We start from the raw sequence: 27,996 nt of genomic DNA, 5'->3' as shown, positions 1-27,996 counted from the left end.
TAGTCATCTTTGATTCTTTATTCATTATTGATTAAAAAGTGGGAGATAAACTAATCTTGATTTCTTTTTTCTTCCTGGTTCCTCGCATTTCAGTTAATAATGAAGATCCATTGATCTTTTAAATAAATACTGCTCGTCTTTTTTACTCTACATCTTCTACTCTAGCAGCTCTGTATTTTGAAGCTTTGAAATAATGAAATTTTATTAAAGTCAAGATTGGAATAGAAGTTTTTTCTTTGTACATTTGGAAACATCTGGGGGAGGAAATGCTATTATGCACACATACACACATTCATATATATACAAAACATGACATATATGTATATATATATATATACACACACATATGCATACATATACACATACACACATACAGTCATTAAAGGAGTGGGGTAATTGAAAACTAAAAAGTTTGTGTTATGTCTAGGATAAGGTTGGTGATCCTTAGCACTATTGACCCTTTGGAGTAGATAATTTTTTGTTGTGTGAGTGCTGTCCTTGTTTGCTATAGGATGTTTAGCAACATCCCTGGCCTCTATCTGCTAGATACCAGTGGCACCTCCCCTCCCAGTGTGACAGCGAAAAATATCTCTAGGCATTGCCAAATGCCCTTTATTGGAGAGGAGCAAATTCTTCCCCTATTTGAGAACCACTAGTCTAGAGAAACCTGTATGGGCAGTAGAAATAGAATATTTATTCATTTCCGTACTTTGCCCCCTTGCTAAGATTAGTTCAGCACTACAGAATTAAAGGAAACCCTGGTGGTGTAGTGGTTAAGAGTTTGGCTGCTAACCAAAAGGTCAGCAGTTTGAATCCACCAGGCGCTCCTTGGAAACTCTATGGGGCAGTTCTACTCTGTCCTATAATGTCGCTATGAGTGGGAATCGACTCAGTGGTAATGGGTTTGGTTTGTTTTGGTTTACACAATTTAAAAAAAATTGTAATAAAAAAGGATAGAAAAATTCATTCTTACGTGCATTTTTAAAACTCCTTCATGAGCGTGTGTAACTGGAATAATCCTTTTAGGAAAATAAAGAAACGTAAAAATGGTATTTTTTTCATGAGCGTGTACTATGAATTTGGTGAAAAGTGGTGCACATTTAGGTTTCTAATTTGTTTTCTAGCAGGGATCTGTTAGAATCTGATAAAACTTTAGGAACTTCTTCTTGTAGCACTTAACTAACTTCACTATCAGTTTGTATTCCCCACTACCTTTGTTTGGAAGGCACCCTAGTGGCACAGTGGTTAAGTGCTCTGCTGCTAACTGAAAGATTGGTGGTTTGAACCCACCAACCACTCCAATAGGGAAAAAGACCTGGTGATCTGCTCCCGTAAACCCTATGGGACAATTCTACCCTATCCTATAGGGTCACTGTGAGTCAGAATCTACTTTATGACACACAAGAACACCACCACCTTTGAAGAAGTTTGAAGACTGATAATTGTTTTGGTTAACTGATCACGGATATAATTATATGATGCTATTATTTTTATTCTAAACATTTCTAGAAAATGTTGCTGTTCTGTCTTTCCTCCTTACCCCTTTACTCTCTACTACACACCCCTTTCCCTACCAAAAAAAAAGTCCTTGAGCTTGGCAGGAATAATACCACAGTTCAAATCTTTCAATAATCATAATGTTGTAAGGAGCAAATTTCTGAGTAGTAGAATACTTTTGGTTTACTATCTGTACTATTCTATATAGCCAGCCTTCCAGAAACTCTGAATAATTCATGAAGCCTTCTTGGAGTTGACCAAACAATATCTGACTTTTAGATGAATTCAGGAGGGTTGAATATATAATGTTAACTGGTATAGCTGCTCAGTATTCATTTTTATAAAAATGAAGCTTGTTTTTTAGCAGTTGAAGTCTGAAATTAATGTAATCTTATTTTGCTTTCTTCATTTTCTTCCCTTTTTCATAGGTAGGTCGCTCTGATCTGGACATTAATCAGTCTTTTTCATCTACATTGCCTCCATTTGTTCCTCATGAGCCAACCAGAGAGCCAGAATATCACTCTTCAGATCTCAGGATGTTGAGAGTATCTCCTGAGACTGTGGCAAAGACTCTCAGACATTTAGCAGGTATGTAGCAAAAGGAGGTAATAAATGTCCTCCTTATGGCTGGATTGTTAAAAATATCTTGCTGTGGCTAACTAATTTTTTTAATTTTTAGACTCCGGAAATAGTGTTAATACTTTGGATTAGACTTGTTTATAAATCCCCAGATTTTTCTATTAGATAAACCAATTTAATTTTTTATTACATTCTCCATGATAGTGTTTAGAACTAAGCTACATAGAGGAGTCTAATATTAGAGTCAGTTTGTTTTCTATATTCCTTGCTATGACTTAAATGGAAAAAAGGAACTAATTTAGCACCTGGAGAAAAGGGCAAGAGTGGATGCAAATAAGTTTGTGGCTAGGACATTGAGAGAGATCAGTCTTGAGGTAGAAAGTAACATTATCTCTTGAGGGAGATGAGGAGTGGTGGAGGTAAAGTAGAGGGTTTGAAGCTTGGTGAAGGCTTAGAATTTATGTTGAAGTGAGTAAGGAAGGAGAGGGAGCTGATCGAGGATGAGTTAAAAGGATTAGCAGGTAGTTTGAGAAGTTAGCTGGTGTCAGCCTGTATAAATCTGCAATTTTTTCTTTATTAAAACTGAGGAATGGAAAAGGTAAATTGAGTATTGCTCTTTGGTTGAGGGATTTGTTGAATGGTTGTGATGGAAGGATGGCAGTGGAAAGGAATTTAATAAGAGAAGAGTTAAGTTGATTATCCTGCATAGGGAAAGAAGAAAAGCCAGATTTGTTAGTCTGGGAGAAAATAGAAGGACCAGAGATTTATTTATGAAGTTGAATAGATAAGGTGGGAATGAGTTACTGAGAGAGCTAGAAGAATGGGTAATTTTGGTCAGATTGAGCTAGTAGATTTGATTTCTAATGGGGATCAGTTTTAAGGTTGTTAGGATCCGTGGAATAGCTCTGCATTCCGTGGCAGATGTTCAATAAAGATCACTGGAGTAAGTAGGTTGAGATTTTGAGGCTACCTTACTGGATTGGTTAACTATGTTTAAATCTTTTCTGATGAATGCAGGTGCAGGACTTGGGGTTTAGGGAAAGCCTGTGAACTAGACCTTGAAGTCTTCAAAAAATGAATGGGAGTAACTAGGAGCTGCAAACAGAAGGTGGTGTAGAAGCTGTGAGTGAGCTGAGCCTCAAAAAAGAAGTTTTGTTTGTTTGTCTCAGGAAGATGGAAAGTAATGGTAAGGAAATTGTGAGAAGTAGGAAAATGCCAGCTTTCACTGCAGAGTCTGTGGTATGTGGAAGAAGGCTGCAGAGGCAGTAGTAGTATCAGAGGGAAAAATCAAGTTTCATTTAAGGCAAAAAGTTAAAGAATGAGAGTATACTATGAAAAATTTGAGAAAGGTTGTTTACTGAATAGCAGAATGGTTCCAGAAAGCACGGAGGAAAGATTGGGAGTGGGGGAAAAATAATGAGAAGAACCAAAGTGAGAAACCCAAGCAGTAAGAGAATGAAGGGGCAGGAGACCGGGAATATTTGCTTTTTGTCTAGACCAGGGATTTCAGTGATGAGCATGGTTGCAATGACTGGCCTCAAATACCCTAATTTTATCAATAGTTTTGGTGCCAGAACTGAGGGTCCCAGCTTATATCTGGTCTGGGCTCAGGGATGAGATGAAGACTGCCATAGGATTTGAGAAGGGTGTCATGTCTAAAAGTGTCTTTCTGTGGCTCTCTTTTATGACTTAAAGCATGGCTTGATAAAGAATTCTCAGGTTGCTGTCTACTTACTGCTACCCAAGTTGAAAGATACTGTTCTTTTATGCTCTGATATTTAGAGTTGCACATATCAATAGGTTTTTGTTTTTCCCCTTGGTTAAGTAACCTTTATATTTTAATTTTGTTTCATTTTGGCAGTCTTTGTGTACATGCAAAGTATAGGTACCTGGGATATACCAATAGATTCCCCATGGTTCTTGCCTTAGGAGGAATTGATGTTCAAATCATGTATTTCATATAAATGAAATTGTACAATATGTGGTTTTTCCTGACTGGCTTCTTTCACTTGATATAATGTATTCAGGCTTCATCCATATTATAACATTTACCAGTGCTCATTTCTTTTTATTGCCAAATAATATTCCATTGTGGGGATACATCACATTTTGTTTCTTCACCCATCAGTGTTGATGGACATTTGGGTTGTTTCCACTTTTTGGCTGTTACGAATAATGCTGTTACGAACATTCGTGTACAAGTTTTTGTGTAGCCTTATGTTTTTGTTTCTCTGGGGTGTACGCCTAGGAGTGGAATTGCTGGATCATATGGTAAGTCTGTGTAACATTTTGAGGAATTGCTAAACTGCTTTCCAAAGTGTGTGCACCATTTTATATTCCCACCAGCAGTGTATGAAGGTTCCAATTTATCCACATCCTCACCAAAACTTATCTTCTGTCTTTCTGAGTATAAACATTCTCATGGGTGCAAAGTAGTATCTTATTGTGGTTTTGATTTACATTTCTGTAATGGATAATGATGTTGAGCATCTTTTTATGTGCTTATCGGCCATTTGTATACCTTCTTTGGGGAAATGTCTGTTCGTGTCTCTTGCCCATTTTTTAAAAAATAGACTTTATTTTTTAGAGCAGTTTTAGGCTTACAGAAAAATTGCACTGAAACTACAGAGATTTCCCATATGTCTCCTTCTCCCCTGCACACAGTTTCTCCTATTATTAACATTGCATCCCCCAGCTCTCTAGCCAGCATCTGGTTGGGTGTGGAGGATGCTGGGCATGTGGCAAGGAGAACGTTTCCTGGGCCAGTTCTCTGGGCCACCACGTGCTGGTGGGTTTCCTGTTCAATTGGTACCAGTGCTGCTGAGGAGAAAAGGCCCTACCTGGACAGCCTTCTTTCTCTAGGTTGGGTCTGGAGACACTAGACCTGGCTTACCTTTTGTTGCTGGGTAGAGGGCTGGGGGATGCTAGGTCTGCTGATGCCTGGGGCGGGGGAAGGGGGATCATCGGATGCCCTGCCTGGTCTCTTTTGAGGCCACCGCATTGCATGGAACAAGCTCACCTGTTACTGGCAGGGGAGGGGGTGTGCACAGAGATGGGACTACCTGCTAAGTCTCTGATGGACTGCCTCTTTCCTAGTCCTTGGGTCAGGGAGAGCAGGCTTTTCTCCCCCCCGCCTTTTTTTTTTGGGCCTGCGCCTAGTGGGGGTTCCATGTTTCAAGTCTCTCCAGGGGTGAGTCTGAGATATATGAGAGTTAAAAAGAAAACCTAGGAAGGTCACTGCCGTATTGTTCCTCAGGCCCTGAGGTTATCCCTAGCCAGTCCACCTTCCTCTTTCCACCTTTCAGAGTCTTTTCATGATCGCTTGTTGAATTATTTCCAGGAATTTTAGTTGTATTTGTAGGGGAGTCTGTTAATCACCTCCTATTCACCTTGTTGGTAAGAGAGGGCTTTTTGCCTTAGGATTATGGGGATGGCTGAACACACAACACCAGACACTGGACCGATGAGATCGACAGCAGTTTATTCATCACGTATACTCAAGCTTGGTGGAGGAGCACACCGCGTGCCACGCAGAGCCACACGGGACTTGCACTTGGAAACAGAATGAACAACCAGGGACTCTGGGAGGCAGGCTTTGTAGTGTCAAGGGGGTGTTCCCTTGGTTCCTGTGGGAGGAGGATGTGATTGATTTGTTTGAGTAATTCCATGGGTCTCCAAGTGGAAGCTGAAACTCACTTGAGTAGCAGGAACTGTACCTGGTCCCTTTGATAAAGAGGGTAGTTTCGCTAGGGGACCTTATCCGAGGGAACAGAGTAGGGAGGGGAACTTATGGTTAGGCCATTCAAGGCCCTCCTGATTTTATCAGATGTCAAGGCAGCACATAATATTGAGCCTAAATTTTTAGCCTTACACCACAGGGTAGAACGGGAAAATGAGTCTGTGCTATCTTGTCTGGGGTTGGAAGACATCTGGAGTTTTGAATATGTAAAAACTTAGATTGCCTTTGTGCTATTGGTAGAAATGATCAGGTGAGTGGCTCAGGGTGGTGAGAAGTGAGGTAAAGATTGTTCTCAGGCAATACTGAATAAGCTTAGGGATCTCAAGCCCTGGAAGGTGGGGATACCTATGCCATAGAACCTTCCTAACCTTTCTAAAATCTGCAGCCTCATCACAGACTAATAATGGCTAATATTTATGCTTGCTTACTTTGCTAAGCATTTTATGTAGATGATATTATTTAATAATTATACTTGCCTTATGAGGATAACCAAAAACATCCATTGCCGTTGAGTCGATTCCGACTTATAGTGACCCTATAGGACAGAGTAGAACTGCCCTGTAGAGTTTCCAAGGAGTGCCTGGTGGATTTGAACTGCCGACCTTTTGGTTAGCAGCTGTAGCTGTTAACCAGTGTGCCACCAGGGTTTCCTTTTGAGGATAGGTACTATTATTTTCCATTTGATAATTGAGCAAAATGAAACTTAGAAGAAGTAACTTGCCCAAGGCAACATAGCTGGTGAAATGGTGGAGCACCAGTTGTGAAGCCATGCAGCCTTCCTCAGAGCCTGCATTCTTAGTGACTATATTGTACTACTTTAGATATTCCTTAAACACAACTCTTACATTCTCTTTGAACCTTGATGATAATGTTCTTTCTTCTTAACAAATCAAAATTCTTCTGGCCGATTATTAAGACCTCACCTTTTAAATTCTATTTATCCAACCTTATTTCCTTCTGTACATTTCAGTCATTCCAGGCAAGCCATTTTGTTTTGTTTTGTTTATTTCTCTGCCTTCATGGTCATGTTCATTCATTCCTCTAATATTTTACTTGTTCCTTCCCTTTTCTGCAATGTCATTTCCTTTCTTCACAGTACCTACTCTTTTATTTAAGGCCTTGCCCAACTGCCATTTTCTCTTAGAGATTTTTGATTACTTCACTCCATAATATTCTTTCCCTTTTTTGAACTCTACAATAGCACATCAGCAATTTCTCCAGATTCTTCCTCAGAGAGGGTACCATATCTTATTTCTCTCTAATGCGTAACATAAGTCTTGGAACATAATAAAGCCCTAACTTAAGAGTATCGGTCAGTGGTACAGTAGTGGCTGTCCTCGGCTTTTGTTTACTTATCCTCAACAGCAGCAAGTAGAAACATGGTAGAAGACAATGCTTTGTACAAGGAAGGTTCTTAACTTCTCCTGAAGTGGTATCATCTACTCCTAAGGCTACAGTTAATTTCTATGGCTTATGACTTCCAAATCTAGGACTCTATCCAGATATATCTCTCTATCCAGATATATCTCGTATTCCATATGTTTTATCCAACTACCTGTAGTCTTCATTTGTATGCCCCATAGGCAGCTAACCTTATAACTTCAAAAATGAGCAAATCGTCATCTCCTCAGACCTATTTTTTCTATGTTCCATGTCAGTAAATGAGCATCTACCCGGTAGCCCAACCCAGAAACCTGTACATCTTCCTTCTCCCTTACCCCATCCAATCAGTCACCCAATCCTGTTGATTCTGCTTCTCAGACCCTCATTTTCTCTTTTTTGGATTACTGTGTTAATAATGGAAACTTGGTTATCTTTTCTGCCCTCCTATCCTTTGTATTAAGCCAGAATAGTCTTATTACAAAAGGCGTACTTGACAATGCCATTTCCTATTTTAAAGCCCTTAATTTGCATTGTTACCATCAAGATAAAAAACTCCAAACTCCTTAATATGTATGCCTTTGTGATCTGACCTATACTCACCTTTTTAGCCCCTTCTTTCATTATGCTAGACCTTCTTGTTTTCTTGATCTTACAGATACTGTTATCTCTGCTTGGAACACTTCTTCCTCTATCCCTTGTGCCCCATCTTTGCCCAACTCCTACTATTCATCCTTTCTTTCTCAGCTTAGATGTCTTCTTCCAGGAAATCTTTCCTGGTTTCCATCACTCACCATGACGCCTTAAGGCTGAGTAAGGTGATCCTTATATGTGTTCCCATAGCATCCTGTAAAAACAAACAAACAAAAAAAACCCCAAAGTTGTTGCCGTTGAGTCAGTTCTGACTCATGGTGACCCAATATGTTACAGAGTAAAACTGCTTCATAGGGTTTTGTTGGCTGTAATCTTTAAGTAGATCACCAGGTCTTTTCTTCCCTGGTGCCCACTGGGTGGGTTCGAATCACCAACCTTTAGGTTAGTAGACGAATGCAAACTGTGCCACCCAGGGACCTTAGCATCCTATAAACACCCCCCAATCACTGTACTCAACACATAGTATTATAATCGCTTATCTCTGTCTCCCATTAGACTGTAAGCTCTTTGAGGGGAGAGCTGAGGCTTTGTTATTATTTTCTTTGCATTTGCCCGTGAACAGTGCACAGTAAATATCTGTTAAATGACTTGATGAGTAGATTGCTGAATATTAAATGAATTACATATCTGGGTAGAGTCAATGGGGAGGGGTAGAATTAGGGAGTCAGCTCTGTACTTTTTAGGGGATCAGTTTTGAAGAGTGGATCAAATGAAAAGGAAAATCATATCTGAAGGCCTGTAGATTTGTTTCTTGTCATTCTGTTAAGGCTTGTATTGGTCTCTAATTAATATGAGGCCATCTGTATGACTTTGATGGCATATATGCCTTTCTTTAGGTTGTTTGGTGGGTATTGGAGTTTTTGGTCCATACCTCCAAACTTAATTGATTTTATTATCCATTAGAATTCTTGGCATAATTTGTTTAGAACCCCATCTGTGGTTTTGCCTAACTACCTTAGGTTGTTATTTGTTGAGTATCTCTCTCCCTTGGAGATGCAGGGTACTGAGGGCAGAGAGGGAACCTGGGTGTGTCCCAGAGTAAATGAGGACTTATATTTGTGGGCAAGACTTTGGGAGGGTTTGCTTAAAGATGAGGGGCCTAGAAGCAAGATTTGAAATTACATCTTTGGAACAGGAGGGTGCAGAATTTTTATTGAGTACTTATTATCTGCCAGGCACTTTACATATTATTATCTCATTTACTCTTCTCCACAATCCTATGAGGGTGGTATGATGAGGAAACTAACTTTACCAGGGTTATTTTATTAAGAAACAGTGTAATTTTGGATTTGAATCTATGTCTGAGTGTAGAGTTCATGAACTGTCCACAGCACCATTAGTTTTTTTAACTTTCTGAAACCACTACTAACTTAGGAGTGCAAAAGAGTCTGTAGCCCAGTTTCACATTGAAAAAGAACTTAGCAATAGCCATAAAGAAATTAGAGGATGAATATAGATTATAGTATGAGCTTATATGTGTGATTTTATATTACAAAACAGTGCTCTATAAACTTTTCAAACTCAGCAATTTTATTACATTTAACTTGATATTGTGTTACAAGTTATTTAAATTGCATTCAGTTTTCAGCAGGACAGCAATTAATCACTCTACAGGCACTTTGGGGAGTTATGTTTCATCTGCTTAGTCAATAAAGGTATCAAGAATTCATATTTGAACTGTAATATGTACATGTATTACAGTCTAGATATGAGAGAATTTTGGTTTAAAATAACCAAATTTGATGCTAACATCTGTCACTCTATTGAAGAATTAACCAGATAACCCACACTAAAATTGTAATAATTATCTAGTTGCCAATAATTAATAATTAGAAGATTGCAAAATCAATAAAGTTATTTAAAACAAACAAAAAAACAAACCAAACCCATTGCCGTCAAGTCGATTCTGACTCATAGCGACCCTATAGGACAGAGTAGGACTGCCCCATAGGTTTTCCAGGGAACAGGCTGGTGGATTCAAACTGCTGACCTTTTGGTTAGCTGTCACGCTCTTAACCACTGTGCCACCAGGGGTCCGATAAAATTATCATAATTAGTAATTAGAAAACAAGAGTAACAACAGTGAAACCTAAGAGCAACTGTTATGAATTGAATTGTGGTCCCCCAAAATGTTTGTCAACTTGGCTAGGCCATGATTCCCAGTATTGTGTGATTGTCCACCATTTTGTCATCTGATGTGATTTTCCTGTGTGTTGTAAATCCTGACCTCTATGATGTTAATTAGGCAGGATTAGAGGCAGTTAATGAGGCAGGACACAATCTACAGGATTAAGTTGTATCTTCATTAAGTCTCTTTTGAGGTGTAAAAGAGGGAAGCTAGCAGAGAGGAGGGGGACTTCATTACCACCAAGCAAGAAACCAGGAACAGAGTGCATCCTTTGGACCCGAAGTCCCTGTGCTGAGAAGCTCCTAGACCAGGGGAAGATTGATGACAAGGACCTTCCCTCAGAGCCAAAAGAGAGAGAAAGCCTTCCTCTGAAGCTGGTGCCCTGAATTTGGACTTCTAGCCTCCTAAACTGTGAGAGAATAAATTTCTCTGTGTTAAAGCCATCCATTTGTGGTATTTCTGTTATAGGAGCACTAGACAACTAAGACACCAACTTAAAATGTCATCGATATCCTTTTTAAAACTGAGGAATTTCACCCTACTTGCTTTGTATATGTAACAGGTACTTCTCAGGACAGCCAAACTTCTTAGTAGTGACTGAATGAAAGTCCTTGAAACCTAGAAATGCACTAATTTATTTTTGTGTGCTCATATTAACAACCCATAATAATTCATTTAGAATGACCACTAGTAAGAAGCTCTTAGTCATATATAAAAGTAAAATCTGGAATCGCGCCTCATTTTGTCTGTGAGAAATAGAAAAAAATAACTTGCTTGTTATTACTGTTATTTAAATCAGGTCATAGCCTATAAGAGGATTTTAGATTATACTTTGGAAAATAAAACCATACTGTCTTTGTCTCCTGAGGATGCCATCTGTGTTAATAAGTGTATAGTTCCTATGTGGAAGAATTCTTCAGCAAATCCAAACCAGATTTTTAGTCTTAATCTCCTCTCTAAGTGGCACACAGTTATACAGTTTTGGTATATATAGTCTTTTTCTGGGTAGCTGTCTTCCTTTCCATGGTCAGAACTTTTCATCCCCATCCCCAGTTCTGAAAATGGGTCTCCAGGGATTCAGTAGGTTTGTAGTAATATTGTAGCACATATGCTGACTATATTTATTTCTCTCTCCCAGAGCTGAGAGTAAGTACTCTAAAACTGTGCCATCCACTGTCATCCATCATCTCTAAATCCCTTATTTATATAAATATATCCTAAAAATGATGACGGGTTTGTCGTAAGTATTGCTTCTGAAAGTTTGAAGTATATGTGCTTAAGCTTACATAGAACTGTCACAAGTTTCTCGTTAACACCACGAATTTCCACTCGCTCTTTTAGCAGCTTAACCTGTAGTTCTTCTGGTTTCCTTTACTAATCTTTTCCTTTCACCTGACGTCTTTTTAAGTAAGATCTTATTATCTTTTATAAACCTCAGGATCCTTCAAGGATTCGCTGTATATGTTAACTTCTTGGCCCCTTCATAGTGTCACAGGTAATTTGTGATGGTAAAGGCATTTAAAACTTCTAAAAATTAGGAAATCATCTGAAAAAACTAGGTTTTGGTATGTTAACTTCTTGAACCTGTTTTGTTTCCTTACAAAAATTTCCGTAGCCCATATTCCTTCTTAAGTTACCTTGTAGGTTACGTTTCTTTGTTCCCTTTTAGCTTTCTTGAAAGAGTAAGTACTTATACCTCTACTCCTTTACCTTAAAATTCATTCCTCAACCCATTTCATTCCATATTATGCTACTTTTTTGAAGCTCACCAGTGGCCAGACAAAGGCACGGTTGTAGTAGAAAGAGTTCAGAATTTGGAGTTAAAATTAAAGGGTTCAGGTACCAGTTTTGTCACTTACTCATTGTCTGACTCTGGAAAAATTATATATTTTTGCTATCCAGAATGTGGTTTGAGGGCCAATGGAGAGTTGTTAGAAATGTAGAATTTCAAGTCCCAGAAATTTTAGACCTACTGAATCAGAATCTGCAAGTTAACAAAATCCCCATATTGAGAAGTACTGTAATATAATCATCTCATCTTCCAACCTCACTTTTCTTATATGTAAAATATACTTGGCTATATCTGTCAAACATCCTACAACCAACTGACATGCCATATCTTTTACCAATTTATTTGTTGTCTGCCTCCCCCTACTAGAATGTAAGCTCCCTGAGGCTGGGGTTTTTGTGTTTGTTTATTGCTGTATCTCCTATATCTAGAACAGTGCCTTGCACATAGTAAACACTCAGTATTTTTTTGAATGAACAAATGAATGAATGCTTCACTTGTCAAATCCTGTCATTTCTATGGCAGTCATGTACTTTCTACTGACATTTAGAACTACTGTATTAGTACAGATATAGAACATTTCGGTTGTTACAGAAAGTTCAAGTGGATAGTGCTGTTTAGACTTTCACATTCCCTTACCACTCACCTTGAATCCATCTTATGTATCGCCAGAAATAAATCTTTCTGCAGTGTAGTTCTGATCAAAACTGTCCAGAATTCCGTATGCCATATAGAATTAAGTTCAAATTCTTCAGTGTAACCTTTAGAGTGTTCTGCAGTTTTACGTACATAAAAATATTACATATAAATATATATGTGTGTGTGTCTGTGTGTGTGTGTCTGTGTGTGTGTGTGTATTATATTGGGTGCATTTGTTAGGACAGTCAGTTATCCTTGGGCCTCTTGCACTCCTACACATCTTGCTTGGTGTACCAAGACTGTAACGATCTGATGATTCTTTTACCCAGGTTATTTCTCAGGATTGTTTATGTAGCTGAAGAGAAGAGGTAACATCTTCTCGCAGACAAAGAGTAGGCTCATTTACTGCTTGCTGTAAAAGCAGTGGATTCCCCAAGCCCATTGTTACTCAGCTGTGACATGACCCCACTGCATGTGCAGCGTCTGTCTGGGCCGTATTGCATTGCCCCCTAGAGGAACCCATGAAAATAACTCTGATGATCCTGTTGCTTGCTCTGCCATGGATAGTAAAGTCTTTTGCTTCTAATTGAGGAGTCTTATGTCTTCTCCCAGCTTTTATGTAACAATAATGTTGTTGTTGCTAGGTGCTGTTGAGTCAGTTCTGACTCACAGCAGCCCTGTGTACAACAGAACGAAACACTGCCTGGTCCTGCACCATCCTCACAATTGTTGCTGCATTTGAGCCCATTGTTGCAGCCACTATGTCAGTCCATCTCGTTCAGGGTCTTTCTCTCTTTTGCTGACCCTCTACTTTACCAAGCATGATATCCTTCTCTAGGTACTTGTCCCTCCTGATAACATGTCCAAAGTATGTGAGATGAAGTCTCACCGTTCTCGCTTCTCAGGAGCATTCTTGCTGTACTTCTTCCAAGACAGATTTGTTGGTTCTTCTGGAAGTCCATGGTATGTTCAGTATTCTTGACCAACACCATAATTCAAATGCCTCAGTTCTTCTTCAGTCTTCCTTATTTGTTGTCCAGCTTTTGCATGCATATGAGGTAATTAAAAATACCATGGCTTGAGTCAGGCTCACCTTAGTCCACAAGGTGACATCTTTGTATTCTAACACTTTAATTAAAGAGGACTTTTGCAGCAAATTTGCCTAGTGTAATATGTCATTTGATTTCTTCTCAAAATGAGAAGAAATAGCTGCAAACATCCATTAATAATCAGAACATGGAGTCCAAAGGACTGATGGACCACAACTACCACAGCCTCTACCAGACTGAGCCCAGAACAAGTAGATGGTGCCCAGCTACCACCATCAACTACTGTGACAGGAATCAAAATAGAGGGTCCCAGACAGAGCAGGAGAAAAATGTAGAACAAAATTCAGATTCACAAAAAAAGACCAGACTTACTGGTCTGACAGACTGGAGAAACCCGAGAGTAGGGCCCCCGGACACGCTTTTAACTCAGTACTGAAGTCACTTCCAAGGTTCACCCTTTGGCAAAAGATTAGACAGGTCAATAGGGCAAACAATAACACATGTGAGGAACGTGTTTCATAGTTCAATCATATATATGAGACTAAATGGGCACACCAACCCAAAAGCAAAGACAAGAAGTCAGGAAGGGACAGGAAAACTGGAAGAATGGAAACGGGGAATCTGGGGTGGAGAAGGGGAGAGTGTTGACACATCACAGGGTTGGCAACCAGTGTCATAAAACAATTTGTGTATTAATTGTTTAATGAGAAGCTAATTTGCTCTGTAAACTTTCACCTAAAGCACAATGAAAAAAAAAAAATCAAAACGTGGAATGTGCAAAGTATGAATCAAAGAAAATTGGAAATTGTCAGAAATAAAATGGAACACTTGAAGATCAGTATCCTAGGCATTAGTGAGCTGAAGTAGTCTGGTATTGGCCATTTTGAATTGGACAATCTTGTGGTCTCCTATGCTGGGAATGACAAGTTAAAGAGGAACAGCGTTGCATTCATCATCAGAAAGAACATTTGAAGATCTATCCTGAAATACAACGTTGTCAGTGATAGGATAATATCCGTATGCATACAAGGAAGACCAGTTAATATGACTATTATTCAAATTTACCCACCAACCACTAATGCCAAAGATGAAGAAATTAAAGATTTTTACCAACTTCTGCAGTCTGAAATTGATCAAACATGCAATCAAGATGCATTGATAATTCCTGGTTGACTAACATATTAGCTTGTAAACCCATTGCCATTGAGTTGATTCTGATTCATAGCAACTTTATAAGACAGAGTAGAACTGCTCCTTAGGGTTTCCAAGGAACAGCTGGTGGATTTGAACTGCCAACCTTTTGGTTAGCAGCTGACCTCTCAATCACTACATCACCAGGGCTGCATATTAGCTTGTAAGTAGGGTAAAATAAAATCCCAGACCTGATAGCATTTTCCCTTGCCATTGAATGTTCTTTAAAAAATTTTAAGATCTGTATAATATTCCATCATATGGATATATTGTTATTTTTAACCATTACTCTATTGTTGTATATTTAAATTATTCCATATTTGCCATTACACATGGCTTTATAATTAATGTGTTTATAAATATCTGTCTCCTTTAATGACTTTTCATTAGGATTCATTTCTAGAAGGTAAAGTCCCGAGAGAGGGAATGCTTTATTTTTTTCAGTAAAGTCGGGAGGGGGTTCTTTTAAATTCAAAATAACAGCATTAAAATATATATATATATATATATATATATATATATATGCATATATATATAATATTAACAAATCTCTTTTTCTTTAGGAGATACTACTGAAGGAAGCACAGATGAAATTACTCAAACCAACTTGAAATCAGGCAGCACTACCACTTCCGGAGACTCAGACATTAGATCTAATTTGTTCTTGCATACTGAGGACTTGCCTCAGTTGATTGTAAGGTCCACTCAACAGAAGACTATTGGTCAACATACTGATATTTTCTACCAACAGACTTTGCCAGATAGTCGTCTAAGTGAACAGACTTTGGAAGTTTCAGCTGTACCTGCACTGGCAAACCAAAAGACTGGGATACCAACAGTACCCCCTAGTTCCCACTCATATAGAGAGAGGCTTAGTACTTTGTATCAACAAGAGTTGCCAGACAGTCGTCTAACTGTTGAAGCTCTGAAAGCTTTAGCTGTTCCTGGACCAGCTGACCAGAATACTGAGATAGCAAGAGTAACCTCTAGTTCCTACTCACATAGAGATAAGCCCAGTATATTCTACAAACAGGCGTTGTCAGACAGTGGTCTAAGTGAAGAAGCAGTGATTCTTTTAGCTGCTCTAGGACCAGATGCCCAGAAGATTGGGATACAAACAATGCCCTCTGGTTCCTACTCACAAAGAGAGAAGCCCACTACTTTTTACCAACAGATGTTACCAGGTAGTCATCTAACTGAAGAGGCTCTGAAAAATTCACCTATTCCTGGACGAGCTGACCAGAAGACTGGGATACCGGAAGTGCTCTCTAGTTACTACTCACAAAGAGAGAAGCCCAGTACTTTTTACCAACAGTTGTTATCAGATAGTCATCTAACTGAAGAGACTCTGAAAAGTTTACCTGTTCCTGGACCAGCTGACCAGAAGACTGGGGTACCAACAGTGCCTCCTAGTTACTATTCATATAAAGAGACACCTGATAGTTTCTTCCAGCAGTCATTACCAGAGAGTCATTTAACTAAAGAGACTCTCAAAACTTCAGCTGTTCCTGAACGACATAACCAAAACACTGGGATACCAAGCGTATCCCCTAGTTCCTACTCACATAGAGAGAGGCCTGGTACTTTCTACCAACAGGTGTTAGCAGATGGTCATCTAACTGAACAGGATCTGAGAAGTTCACCTGTTCCTGGCATACCACCTGCCCAGAAGCCTGGGATACAAACAGTGTCCTCTAGTTCCTACTCACAAACAGAGAAGCCTGGCGTTTTGTACCAGCAGACATCGCCAGATAGTCTCATAACTGAAGAGGCTCTGAAAGGTTTAGCTGGTCCTGGACAACCTGACCAGAAGTCTGGCATACCAACAGTACCCTCTGGTTTCTACTCACATGGAGAGAAACCTGATACTTTCTACCAACAGGCATTACCAGGTAGTCATCTAACTGAAGAGGCTCTGAGAAGTTCACCTGTTCCTGACATATTAGCAGCCCAGAAGACTGGGATGCCAACAGTGTCCTCTAGTTCCTACCCACAAAGAGAGAAGCCTGGTGTTTTCTACCAGCAGACGTTGCCAGATGGTCACATAACTGAAGAGGCTCTGAAAGGTTCAGCTGGTCCTGTGCGACCTGACCAGAAGCCTGGCATACCAGTAGTATCTCCTAGTTCCTACTCACCTAGAGGGAAGCCTGGTACTTTCTACCAACGAGCATTACCAGATAGTCATCTAACTGAACAGGCTCTGAGAAGTTCACCTGTTCCTGGCATACCAGCTGCTCAGGAAACTGGGATACTAACAGTGTCCTCTAGTTCCTACCCACAGAGAGAGAAGCCTGTTGTTTTCTACCAACAGACGTTGCCAGATAGTCATATAACTGAAGAGGCTCTGAAAGGTTCAGCTGGTCCTGGACGACCTGACCAGAAGTCTGGCATACCAACAGTATCCCCTAATTCCTACTCACATAGAGAGAAGCCTGGTACTTTCTACCAACAGGCATTACCAGATGGTCATCTAACTGAACAGGCTCTGGGAAGTTCACCTGTTCCTGGCATATCACCTGGCCAGAAGCCTGGGATACAAACAGTGTTCTCTAGTTCCTATTCACAAAGAGAGAAGCCTGGTGTTTTCTATCAGGAGACATTGCCAGATAGTTATATAAATGAACAGGCTCTGAAAGTTTCAACTAGTCCTGGACAACCTGACCAGAAGTCTGGCATACCAAAAGTACCCTCTAGTTTCCACTCACATGGAGAGAAGAATGATAGTTTCTACCAACAGACATTACCAGGTAGTCATCTAACTGGAGAGGCTCTGAGAAGTTCACCTGTTCCTGGCATACCAGCAGCCCAGAAGACTGGGATGCCAATAGTGTCCTCTAGTTTCTACCCACAAAGAGAGAAGCCTGGTCTTTTCTACCAGCAGACATTGCCAGATAGTCATATAACTGAAGAGGCTCTGAAAGGTTCAGCTGGTCCTGGACTACCTGACCAGAAGTCTGGCATACCAGCAGTATCCCCTAGTTCCTACTCACATAGAGAGAAGCCTGGTATTTTCTACCAACAGGCATTACCAGATGGTCATCTAACTGAACAGGCTCTGAGAAGTTCACCTGTTCCTGGCATATCACCTGGCCAGAAGCCTGGGATACAAACAGTGTCCTCTAGTTCCTACTCACAAAGAGAGAAGCCTGGTATTTTCTATCAAGAGACATTACCAGATAGTCATTTAAATGAACAGGCTCTGAAAGTCTCAACTGGTCCTGGACAATCTGATCAGAAGTCTGACATACCAACAGTACCCTCTAGTTTACACTCGCATGAAGAGAAGACTGATACTTTCTACCAACAGGTGTTACCAGAGAGTCATCTAACTGAAGAGGCTCTGAGAAGTTCACCTGTTTCTGGCATACCAGCTGACCAGAAGACTGGGATACCAACAGTGTCCTCTAGTTCCTACCCACAGAGAGAGAAGTTTGGTGTTTTCTACCAACCGACGTTGCCAGATAGTTATCTAACTGAAGAGGCTCTGAGAAGTTCACCTGTTCCTGGCATACCAGCATCCCAGAATACTGGGATACTTCCAGCGTCCTCTAGTTTCTACTCACAGAGAGAGAAGCCTGGTGTTTCCTACCAGCAAACGTTGCCAGATAGTCATTTAAATGAGCATGCTCTGAAAGTTTCAGCTGGTCCTGGACAACCTGACCAGAAGTCTGGCACACCAATAGTACTGTCTAGTTCCCACTCACATGGAGAGAAGCCTGGTACTTTCTACCAACAGGCGTTACCAGATAGTCATCTAACTGAACAGGCTCTGAGAAGTTCATCTTTTCCTGGCATACCAGCTGCACAGAAGACTGGGATACTAACAGTGTCCTCTAGTTCCTACCCACAGAGAGAGAAGCCTGTTGTTTTCTACCAGCAGACGTTGCCAGATAGTCATATAACTGAAGAGGCTCTGAAAGGTTCAGCTGGTCCTGGACGACCTGACCAGAAGTCTGGCATACCAACAGTATCCCCTAGTTCCTACTCACCTAGAGGGAAGCCTAGTACTTTCTACCAACAGGCATTACCAGATAGTCATCTGACTGAACAGGCTCTGAGAAGTTCACCTGTTCCTGGCATACCAGCAGCCCAGAAGACTGGGATACCAACAGTGTCCTCTAGTTCCTACCCACAAAGAGAGAAGCCTGGTGTTTTCTACCAGCAGGCATCACCAGATGGTTATATAACTGAAGAGGCTCTGAAAGATTCAGCTGGTCCTGGGCAACCTGACCAGAATTCTGGCATACCAACAGTACACTTTATTTCCCACTCACGTAGAGAGAAGCCCAGTACTTTCTATCAGCAGACGTTACCAGATGGTCATCTAACTGAACAGGCTGTGAGAAGCTCACCTGTTCCTGGTATACCAACTGAGCAGAAGACTGGGATACCAACAGTACTCTCTAGTCCCCCCTTACATAGAGAGAAGCCTGGTGTTTTCTACCAAAAGGTGTTGCCAGATAGTCATCTAACGGCAGAGGCCCTGAGAAGTTCACCTGTTCCTGGCATGCCAGCTGACCAGAAGGCTGAGATACCAGCACTATCCTCTGGTTTCTACCCACACAGAGAGAAGCCTGATGTTTTCTACCAACAAGCGTTACCAGATAGTCATGTAACTGAAGAGGTTCTGAGAAGTTCACCTGTTCCTGGCATACCAGCTGACCAGCAAGCTGAGATACCAGCCCTGTCCTCTAGTTCCTACCCACAGAGAGAAAAGCCTGGTGTTTTCTACCAACAGGCATTGTCAGATAGTCCTCTAATTGAAGAGGCTCTGAAAGTTTTACCTGTTCCTGAACCGGCTAACCAGAAGACTGGTATACCAACAGTATCCTCTAGTTCCTACTTACAGAGAGAGAAGCCTGGTACTTTCTATCAACAGGAATTGCCAGATAATCATCTAACTGAAGAGGGTCTGAAAAGTTCACCTGTTCTTGGACCAGCTGACCAAAAAACTGGGATACAAACAGTGCCCTCTAGTTCGTACCCACGAAGAGAAAAGCCTGGTGTTTTCTACCAACAGGCATTGCCAGACGGTCATCTAACTGAAGAGGCTGTGAAAGTTTTAGCTCTTCCTGGGCCAGCTGCCCAGAACACTGGGATACCAACAGCACCCTCTAGTTCTTACTCACATAAAGAGAAGCCCAGTACTTTCTACCAACAGGAGTTGCCAGATCATCATCTTACTGAAGAGCCTCTGGAAGTTTTAACTGTTGTTGGACCAGCTGATCAGAAGACTGGGATACCAGCAGTGCCCTCTAGTTCCTATTCACATAAAGAGAAACCTGGTACTTTATACCAACAAGCACTGCCAGATAGTCATCTAACTGAAGAGGTTCTGAAAGATTCACCTGTTCCTGGACCGGCAGACCAGAAGACTGGAATACCAACAGTACCCTCTACTTCCCGCTCACATAGAGAGAAGCCTGGTATATTTTACCAACAGGAGTTGCCAGATAGCAATCTGACTGAAGGGACTCTGAAAGTTTTAGCTATTCCTGGACCAGCTGACCAAAAGCCTGGGATACCAACTGTGCCCTCTAGTTTTTACTCACAGGGAGAGGCTCCTGGTAGTTTCTGCCAGCAGGTCTTGCCAGATAGTCATCTAACTGACGAGTCTCTGAAAAGGTCAGATGTTCCTGGGCCAGCTGACCAGAAGACTGGGATACGGACACTACTCCCCAGTTCTCACTCATCTAGAGAGAAGCCCGGTACTTTCTACCAACAGAATTTTCCAGATAGTCATCCAACTGAAGAGGCTCCGGAGGTTTCAACTGTTCCTGGACCAGGTGACCAGAAAACTGGGTTACTAATAACTCCCGGTAGTTCCAGCTCACGTAGAGTGAAGCTCAAGATTTCACCTGTTACTGGATTGAATGACCGGAAGACTGAGTCACCAACAGCTCCTGCCAGTTCCAACTCACAGAGAGAGAAGCCCAAGATTTCAACTGTGATTGGACCAGATGACCAGAAGACTCCATTATTGACAGTTTTCTCTAGCTCCTATTCCCAAAGGGTAAAGCCTAGTATTTTCTCTCAACAGGAGTTGCCAGATAAACATCAAATTGAAGGTAATCTGAAGGTTTCAACTGTCCCTGAATCAACTGATGGGAATATTGGGATACCAACACCTCTTGCTAGTTCCTCTTCACAAACAGAGAAATCTCATGTTTTCTACCTGTCGGAACTGTCAGACAGACGTCTAACTGATGATACTCCGAAGGTTTCAGCTATTCCTGGACCAGCTGACCAGAAAACTGTGTTACCAACAGTTCCTCCTAGTTTCGTTTCACACAGAGAAAAGCCTAATACTTTCTCTCAACAGGATTTGCCAGACAGACGTGTAACTGAAGATTCCCAGAAGGTCTCAAGTGTTCTTGGGCAAGCTGAACAGGTTACTGTGTTACCAGCAGTTCCCCCTGGTATTTACTTACATAGTGAAAAGCACAAAGTTGTTTCAGAATGTGCCCAGAAACTAATAGATAATTTTAATTCCTCTGACCTCAGTGTTAGCTCAAAGAATATGCCTATAAATTCTCAGGTTGAGGATAGAGTTGTAATAAATAAGCCAGAAACTTTACGTTTTGGAGATTTGGGCTCTGAGGAAATCCGGGATATTGACAGTGGTTCCAAAACTCTTAAAGAAATTCAGGCACTGTTAATGGAGGCAGAAAATATAGCACTGAGACGATGCAATATTCCTGCTCCCCTTATCCCTTTCAGGGATGTCAGTGATATTTCATGTATACAATCAAAGAAGGTGGTTTGCTTCGAAGAACCTTTTACAACTGATGAATGTGATGGTGATTTGCATCAGAAAGAGCCATTACCAGAGGAAAACCCAAGCAGCAGGTGCATACAGAAGGATATTAGCACACAGACAAATCTGAAATGCCAGAGAGGCATTGAAAATTGGAAGTTTATTAGTTCAACTACAGTTAGAAGTCCTCTACAGGAAGCAGAACACAAAGCCAGAGTAGCATTAGAGGAAACCCTTAAGCAATATGAAACAGCCAAATCTGTAATGAGGTCTGAACCTGAAGGGTGTAGTGGAACCGTTGGGAATAAAATGGTTATCCCTGTGATGACTATCATAAAAAGTGATTCAAGTAGTGACACAAGTGATGGACATGGTTCCTGCTCATGGGACGGTAATTTACCAGAGTCTTTGGAGTCAGTGTCAGATGTTCTTCTAAACTTTCCAGATGTTTCACCCAATGCTAGCATAGCAGATAGCAGAGAGGAAGAGGGTGTGTCAGAGAGTGATGATGGTAGCAGCAGTGTAGATTCATTGGCTGCACATGTGAAAAACCTTCTGCAATGTGAATCCTCATTGAATCATGCTAAACAAATACTGAGAAATGCAGAGGAAGAGGAAAGTCGGGTACGAGCACGGGGTAAGAACTGATATTTTATAATAAAGGCAGCTTCAAGCTTATAAATGTTTTAATTATTTAAAATTAGATGTTTGGAACTCTAAATTTATTTTCATATAGAATTGTTCAAGTGATTACATTTTCCTCTAGCAATCCAGAAAAAGCCCGTTTAACCAGTAATGTAGCTGAGATACTGTATTAATAATCCTAGTCTGCGTTTAGAATATAGAAGTAGGTTCTGATGTCTGAAGCAGAGTAAAGAGGTAGCTTGGGCTTCCACGCTTCTGAAGCACTCATGTTTCTCTAAGGTTCCCATTGTAGTATTCTTATTTTGAGGCCATAAAAAGCCTCCAGTTTTCTCTGTGCTCTAATTTGTTCTGTGTCCTAAAGTTACTTTTTTCCTTCCTCTTTTCTAATAAAATGCTCAGAGCTGATCTCAGACATTAGGAAAAAGCTACTCAAGATATATCACACTAAAACTTGGGTTAGAGGTTTAAAAGAGAATACGTACTAACCCCGGTAATCTCTAATAGTAGAATTCTACATTAAAAAATAAAAGAAAAGCTGAAGACAACATGGGAAATATATTGGGGGGAGGGACGTGGAGGGACAACTCAGTTCTTCCTGGAAATCCTCCTTTGAGGTTGTCTACATATTTTCTTCTACCACTTATGTATATTTTGATTCTCAACAAAAGCAAGTTTTATTTGTTATTTTTAAATATCCGCTGTCATCAAAGTGGTAGTAACTGTAGCAGGACCTAAAGGGGGAGGCCAAGGGACTCTTGATTGGAAGAAAGATTAGGATAAACATGATTGCATAACACGCTACAGGAAATTCAGCACAACTGGGCTAAACTAGAGCTAAGAAGTTTCCTGAATAAAACCAAATACTTCGAGGGATAGAGTAGCAGGGGCGGGGGTCTGGGGACCATGGTTTCAGGGGACATCTAGGTCAACTGGCATAACAAAGTTTATTAAGAAAATGTTCAGTATCCTGCTTTGGTGAGTGGCATCTGGGGTCTTAAAAGCTAGTGAGCGGCTGTCTAAGATACATCAAATGGTCCCAACCCACCTGGAGTAAAGCAGAATGAAGAACACCAAAGTCACAAGGAAAGTATTAACCTAAGAGACAGAAAGCGCCACATAAACCGGAGACTTTATCAGCCTGAGACCGGAAGAACTAGATGGTGCCCAGCTACCACCAGTGACAGCCCTGACAGGGAACACAACAGAGAGTTCCTGATGGAGCAGGACAAAAGTGGGCTGCAGAACTCAAATTATAGTAAAAAGACCAGAACAATGGTCTGACTGAGACTGGAGGAACCCCAGAAAGCATGGCCCCAGACTCTCTGTCAGCCCGCAGCTAAAACCATTCCCCAGGTCAACTCTTCAGACAAAGATCAGACTGGACTATAGGACATAAAATGATACTCGTAAAGAGTGTGCTGCTTAGCTCAAGTAGATACATGAGACTAAATGGGCAGCTCCTGTCCAGAGGCAAGATGAGAAGGCCGAGAGGGTCAGAAGCTGGTTGAGTGGACACAGGAAATCAGAGGTGGAAAGGAGGAGTGTGCTGTCACAATATAGGGAGAGTAATTAGGGTCACAAAACAATGTATGTGTAAATTTTTGTATGAGAGACTAACTTGAATTGTAAACTTTCACTTAAAGTACAGCAATAAAATAAAAAAAAGATTACATAACATTTAAAGTAGCCTCTTTGGAAAAGTATCTGTGGAGTATGATTTTTAAAAAAATCAGACTTTTCAGTGAAATGATCTCTCTTAACAACTTGTAATAGTTTGTCATATAATTGAGAGCAAACACTTTTTGCTGAAGTTGCATAAGCATTATATAGGCTATATTGATGATCTGTGCTCTTATAATTACTGACAAACGATCACTATTGCATTATATTATCTCAGGTGTTTTTATACTTTCTCTCCAGCCTGGAATCTGAAGCTTAATTTGGCTCACGAGTGTGGATACTCCATTTCAGAATTAAATGAAGATGATAGAAGAAAAGTGGAAGAGATCAAGGCAAAATTGTTTGGTCATAGGAGAACAACTGACTTGTCCCAGGTATGAGAGAAACCTGGAAATCTAAAGGGAAAACGTGAAAGAAAGGGTGGTGGAATTTGTATCTCTCACCCTTAGTTAGCATTGATGACTTCAGCTGAGTCACTAGTGGTCTTTGGCTAAAGTGTTAGGAGTCTTAATTCTTCAAAAGTTAAGATTTATCTTTTGCTTAATCCCAAACTCATCCATTGAGAAAAATTGATCTTAGAAAATAAGAATGGGTTTGCTTGCCTTATCAATATATTATTAGAATAGAGACACTAAATGTCACCCATATAAATGGCTTTCTTTTTTAATAGTACTTGTTTCCTTCTATTAGGAACCATTTTGTGCATAAAAAAGAATATATATGAAACATGTATTTAAAGGATAAAGAGAAATACAAATAATTTCTGTGTGCCAGTCACCCAGCGTAAGAAATAGAATGTTGCCAAATACCATTGAAGCCTTTGGGTACTCTTCCCCAGTTGTGTCTCTTTCCTCTCTTATCCTAACGTGTTGGTTTCCTTGCTCTTCAGCATGGTTTTGAACTCTATGTAGATGGGATCAGAATGGCATATATTCTTCTGAGAATTGCTTTTTTCACATAATCTTTGCTTTTGAGATTTGTCCCTGTAGATATAATAGTTTTAGTTATTCCTTTTTATTGCTGTATGATATTTCAGTGTATGAGTATATCACAATTTATCCATTCTCCTGTGGATAGGGCATTTTGATTGTTAACAATTTTTTGCATTATGAACAATAATAGGCAATAATAATAATAACCATTTTATACAGTTGTGGTATGGATTACATGAGATAATGCCTATAAAATGCTTAGTAGAATGTGTCATATCTAATTAGCGCCCAATAACTGGCAGTTGTTGTTGTTATTATTACTAATTCTGTAAGCATTGATGTACCTATTATATGCATGGACTTTATGGTCCGATTCATACCGAGTTTCTTAGAAGTTTCTTCCTACTTAAGTGATATAGCTTAATTATTTGGTTTATCTCAATTTCTGCAACATTTTTTAAAAGTATAAGTGAAACTGGATTTTAGGTTTTACATATATGCTTGTGAACAACAAAATTAAATAATAAAATGGAAAATTAATTGTCCTAGCACCATTTATTTAAAAGTACATATTTTTCCCCAGTGATTTGAATTTCCCTGTTTTTTTAAATCTTCATATGCTGATGTTTCTAGATTCCTCAGCAATCAGATTGCCTTCCTTTGGGTAGACCCTAGTTTGTCTGTGTTCTTCTTAAAATATTGTATGCTGAATTAGATTAAACACAATACTACACATGCTGTCTCACCAGTACGAAGTATATTTGGTAGTTCTCTTTTTATTAATGTATTCTGAGATTTCTAATGGTCACATCATACTTTGCTTTTTTTTTTTTTTTTTGGTAAAATATAAACCACTGCTAAGATCTCTATTCCCATTTCTTGTGCCCATGTAATACTTTTAAACTCTGCTGTATTTCTTCTTGGTTTCATATCACTGTGTTCAAGCCTATTGGAATAACTTTCAATCTCATTTTGGTCGTCTATTATATTAAATATTTCTTCCAGCTTTGTATATTTGAAAACCGTTTTTATCCAAGTTATTGATAACCCATTGCCATTGAGTCGATTCCTGCTCATAGTGACCCTGTAGGACAGAGTAGAACTGCCCTATAGCGGAAGCAGACTGCTACATCTTTCTCCTGTGGAGTAGCTGGTGGGTATGAGCCGCTGACCTGTTGGTTAGCAGCCCAGCGCTTTTAACAACTGCACCACCAGGGTTCCTTCAAGTTAATGATAAAAATGTTTAAACAGACAGAGTTATAAATAAAAACCAAAACTCATGCCATTAAGTCAATAGCGACCCTATAAGACAGAGTAGAACTGCCCCATAGGGTTTCCAAGGCTGTAATCTACACAGAAGCAGACTGCCACATTTTTCTCCTGTGAAGCAGTTGGTGGGTTCGAACAACCAACCTTTCGATTAAGCTGAGCTCTCAACTGCTGCGTCACCAGGGCTCCTTAGACAAGGTTATAGGGGAGGAAAATCTAAAGCCTTTTGAATAAGGTTGTTTTAACCACTAGGGTGATTAGTGCTTAAACTCGCAGAGAGTTGATTATTGATTATCTGTGATCAATTTGCTGTCCATGTGAGGAACAAAAAGAACCCTGTCCCCATGACACATCTTACACAAAATTAATTTGAGATGGATCATAGACCTTAATGTGAAAGGTAAAATAACAAAGCTTCTTGAAGAAAATATAGAATCTCTTCATGATGTTTGAGGTAGGCAAAGATTTCTTAAATAGGACACAAAACAGCACTAACCATAAAAGAAAGAATTGATTAATTGCTTTTCATTAAAATTAATGCACTATGAAGAGTGAAAAGATAAGGCACTATGAACAGAATGGAGGAATATTTATAGTATGTACATTTGACAAAGGACCTAAGTCCAGAATACCTATAAAGAACTACACAAATCAGTTCCCCCTCCCCAAAGACTTGAAATGGGTACTTAATAAATGAACTTATGCCAATGGCCCGTAAGTGTTTGAGAAGGTTCTCAATTTCATTATCCATCAGTGTAATGCAAATTAAACCAGAGTGAGATACTACTTCACATCAGAATGGCTAGATTAAAAAGAGAACAATACTAAATATTGGGGAGGTTGTGGAGCAAGTAGAATACTTATGTATTGCTAGTGGGAGAGAAAATTGGTACAATACTCTGGAAAACTAAGCATTATCTACTAAAGGTATGGAGTTCCTGGGTGGTGCAGATGGTTAACACATACTGCTGACTGAACGGTTGGAGGTTCAGATCCACTCAGAGGCCCTTGGAAGAAACGCCTGGCAATCTACTTCTAAAAATCAACCATTGAAAACCCTATGGAGCACAGCTCTATTCTGACACTGGGTTGCCATGCGTCATAATTGACTCAATGGCAACTGGTGGTGGTGGAGTAAAGGTAAAAATACACCTGCACTGTGGCACGTCAGCTCTCCTTCAAGGTGTGCACTCAAGAGAAATCAGTGCATATGTTAGCTAAAGGACAGGACAAAAATAATAATAGTAGTCCCAAACTGAAAACTTCCTATATGTCCATCAAGAGTAGAACAGACAAATCAATTATGGTTTCTTCATACAGTGGAATTCTGCGTATCAACAAAAAAGAACAAACTACTGCTTCTTAATTGCATTGAAGGATTTCACACATAAAATATAGCAGATGAAGCCAGACACAAAAGTCATACTGAATGATTCCATTTATATGAAATTCAAAAACAGACAAACTAATCAATGGTGATAAAAGTAAGAACAGTGTTTGATGAGGCTGAGTGTGTGGTATTGATTGGGAAGAGGCACAAGAGATCTTCTTAGGTATAGGAAAGGTTGTATGTCTGGATCTGGGTGACATATACATGGCTGTACCTTTATTGTTTTAGCTAGTGAGAGCAGGTTTTTGTTAGGGCTTTTTGTCTGTGCCCTTTGTTTCCAGGTTGCTGGCTTCTTCAGCTGCAAGTCTGGGATATATAAGACAAAAGGAAAACCCGGAGATCTCACCACCATGTAATTCCTTAGGTCCCAGGTCCCAAGGTCCCTAGTTGGTCTACCTTCTTCTCTACACCTTTCAGAGTCTTCTTACGTTTGTTTTATATATAATGACCAGGAATTTTAGTTGTATTTAGCAGGAGGAATAAGGAAAAGTACATCTACTCCATCTTTCTGGAAGCAGCTGCTTAATTTATAATATTTTAATATAAAAATAAATGTCGTATCATCAAATAGAATGCTAATTTATAATGACTTTATAGGCAAAATACAAAAACCACAAAGAAATTTTATATTTACTGTAGTCAGCTTTGGGTGCTGATCCTATGCCCCAGGAAGAGCTA

At 40.0% G+C, this 27,996-nt stretch overlaps 1 protein-coding gene across 5 annotated transcripts in view; it reads left to right on the top strand.

Moving 5' to 3' along the window:
* ALMS1 (ALMS1 centrosome and basal body associated protein) overlaps positions 1-27,996 on the top strand; it is a 210,439-nt gene that overhangs the window by 77,943 nt on the left and 104,500 nt on the right. For 4 of the 5 annotated variants that reach the window (XR_002824358.1, XM_023732665.1, XM_023732673.1 and 1 more), the window contains 3 exons: positions 1,926-2,085; positions 15,209-22,039; positions 23,968-24,101. Coding sequence is in view for 4 of the 5 variants with exons in the window: in XM_023732665.1 (XP_023588433.1) it covers positions 1,926-2,085; positions 15,209-22,039; positions 23,968-24,101 (7,125 nt within the window). In the remaining variant the exon portion in view is untranslated. The remainder of the gene's footprint in view (positions 1-1,925; positions 2,086-15,208; positions 22,040-23,967; positions 24,102-27,996) is intronic. The other variant, XM_023732683.1, reaches the window with a different exon arrangement.

The sequence above is a fragment of the Trichechus manatus genome, unplaced genomic scaffold (assembly GCF_000243295.1).
Source record: "Trichechus manatus latirostris isolate Lorelei unplaced genomic scaffold, TriManLat1.0 scaffold00004, whole genome shotgun sequence".
Classification (NCBI taxonomy): domain Eukaryota; kingdom Metazoa; phylum Chordata; class Mammalia; order Sirenia; family Trichechidae; genus Trichechus; species Trichechus manatus.
This window is presented reverse-complemented; position numbering and strand designations above follow the sequence as displayed.